This window comes from Lactuca saligna, chromosome 2 (genome assembly GCF_052625555.1).
Source record: "Lactuca saligna cultivar CGN05327 chromosome 2, ASM5262555v1, whole genome shotgun sequence".
Taxonomy (NCBI): Eukaryota; Viridiplantae; Streptophyta; class Magnoliopsida; order Asterales; family Asteraceae; genus Lactuca; species Lactuca saligna.
Window position 1 is genome coordinate 23,552,691 of NC_136418.1, and position 2,732 is coordinate 23,555,422.

General features: G+C 35.8%; 1 protein-coding gene across 1 annotated transcript; it reads left to right on the top strand.

Annotated features, from left to right (window-relative positions):
* Window positions 1–1,601: 1,601 nt before the first annotated feature.
* Window positions 1,602–2,135, top strand: LOC145029595 (uncharacterized). Its single transcript, XM_078978091.1, has one exon. The coding sequence runs from the start codon at window positions 1,602–1,604 to the stop codon at window positions 2,133–2,135; it is 534 nt and encodes a 177-aa protein (XP_078834217.1).
* The last annotated feature ends 597 nt before the right edge of the window (window positions 2,136–2,732 follow it).

The window sequence follows — 2,732 nt, forward strand, 5'->3', positions numbered from 1 at the left end:
TTATCTGAGAGCCGACTAACGTATCCCGGGGAATAGCTTCAATGGATATCAAGTCTAAAACTTACCAAACTTATAAACTTTAGAATCAAACATAACATATAGAATGCTATAGGAGTATTTTATGGATACATTAGTTTAACTTTGATGTTCAACCTTATGTGCCTTAGTTCTAGACAATTCTTATATCCCTATTCTTGCACAGACGCTATGGTCAGATTCCATCTACCATGGGATTCCTACTACCCGAACCAAGGCAATAGAGGATGGATAGAAAATGATCCGGAGGAGGATCCCGAGGAAATTATGGAAGGATTCGAGGAAGAAATACAAGAAGACTCCGAAACCGACCCTGAAACCAATAACTTACCCTTAGTGACTCTGATCCAAAATCCTAATCCTCGATCAGGATTTTAGAGCCCAACACCTTTGTGGGCAGTGAACACGAATAAGTGGAGCAACGAACAAGGTCAATCTCCTCCGTACCATGGAGACCAGAGCTTCTATAATCTGAGCGAGGGAGGCTCAGCAGACAGAGTCCTTCCTATATTGGTTCGCCGAATTGCCCGCAATGATGAGTAAGGAAGGGCGACTATCCAACGAACCGAAGAGAATGATGCGAACACCAGAATCAATACAGTTCGCATCCGATAGTTAGAATCAGCCCATAGGAGAACCGTGAATCATAATGAAGCTCTACAAAAAGAGCTAAATACAACTCAAACTGCAGTTAGGAAACTTCGAGCACACCAAGCAATGTATGAAAATCGTATGCGCGGGATGGAGCGTCAGTTGGCAGAACCAAAGACTCATCCGAGCAGTTCCCATCACAAGTAGAGGACACTCTACTCGCCCTTTCTTTTGGATTTTGGAATAACCTTTGTACGTACTCCAAGTAATACTCTTTTCAAGTAAACCTCCCCGTATAGCAATTTCTGGTCACTAGTTGTGGCAATCTAAGTTTCGACCCTAACTTCTAGATCTAACATCATCGGTATTGATCTAGGGTTTTAGATATTGTCCATTTTTTATTTTCTGTTAAGATCTCGGTTACTGCGAGCTTTTGTTTCCTTTGCAGGACGTTCGCTTCGGTGCTTCTTGCTAGTGAATACTACAATTTATCGACATTCTCGATGTTCTTTGGGTTCTAATTAACTCTTTCTGAGAACAGAACCTAGAAGTTTTGAAATAACTCAAAAAGAACGGTATCACTTCTTCTTGTTTAACTCCTTTAGAGATCAGAACCTAGTAATTTTGAAAATATCTCTAAAGATAACAGTTTCATCCCTTTATTTCATTGCGGGTACATGTTTTTTAAAATTTGTGGATTCTTCATTGTTGTTGTTGAAGATTCTATTCGATCACTGTAAGTCTTCAACCTTATGTTCAGGTTGTTTTTCTGTCCTGGTTATCTGTGGTATGGTTTGCTATTGCTCTACTGCATATTTGTCTATGTTGTTTTTTTTATCGAGTCCTAATTGTTGATCTTAGTTCACCATTTAATTGGCTAAATATTATGATCTTTGATTTAAGGTTCCTCTGTGTTTCTTTTTTGTGTCCTCCCTGTTTTTTTTTTCTATTCTTGTTGTGTTCATTGATTTACTATGACTGGGGAGATTCCTTGTACATCAGGGACTAAGATCCCTGACTCTCCGGATGTTGATGATCCATTGTATATTCATCCTACAGATACTGTAACTGGAATTATTATTTCATTTAAACTGCTTGGAACTGAAAATCTCAAAATTTGGAAAAGCTCTATGACTAGAGTTTTAAAAGCTAAAAATAAATTAGGTTTTGTTGAAGGAACTGTTAATCAAAGTGATAGTGATTCCATTAAGGCTCTTAAATGGGAAAGAGTCAACGTTGTCGTGTGTTCTTGGCTTCTTGGATCCATATCTGAGACCGTTTATGCAGGACATGCTGGTTCTGAAAAGGCTGTTGACATTTGGAGTGAATTAAATGAAACTTATTGTAAATATGATGGGTCTGTTATTTTTAACATTCATCAAAAAATTAACTCTTTGACTCAAAAAAGCTTATATGTTTCTGACTGCTACAATAAACTTGATTCGTTATGGAAGGAATTTGATGGGTCAACCAACTTAATTGAATGTGTTTGTGTTGCCTCTACTTAATTAAATAATCATTCAAAACTTACGAAACTTATGCAGTTCTTAAGTGGTCTTGATGAATGTTATAATCAAGTAAAAGTCATATTCTTTTAACTGATCCTTTACATAATGTTAGAAGTGCTATTACTACTATATCAAGAGAAGAATCTTTTCAAAAAAATGGTTTCGTGTCTAATAATTCCGGTAAATCTCAAACCACTGTTGTTTTTAACAGTAAATTCAATGATAGTAAAAGGAATAAAAGTCCTAATCAAGGTCTTCAATGCAAACACTATGGTATTAAAGGTCACACAATTGAATTTTTTTTTAACTTGTTGGATGTCTTAAAGATTTTAAACCTTGAAATGGGGGAAGTAGATCTTCTAATAACTACGACAACAATAATTTTTCTAATCACAATGGTTTTGTCTTCAACTTATTAGTGATAAACAATCCATGGATGAAGTAACTGCCAGTACCAATATGGTAGATACTTCGTGTAACTCTTTTTTTAAAAAAAAAAATTTAAGTCTAATAAGTGGATTGTTAACTCTGGAACTAATCAACATATGACTTCCTCTTAGTCAAATTTAAATGATCTTGTGAATGTTTCTAATCTTA

Coding starts and splice junctions, on each gene's coding strand:
- LOC145029595 (XM_078978091.1), top strand. CDS start 1,602: ATGACTGGGGAGATTCCTTGTACATCAGGGACTAAGATCCCTGACTCT.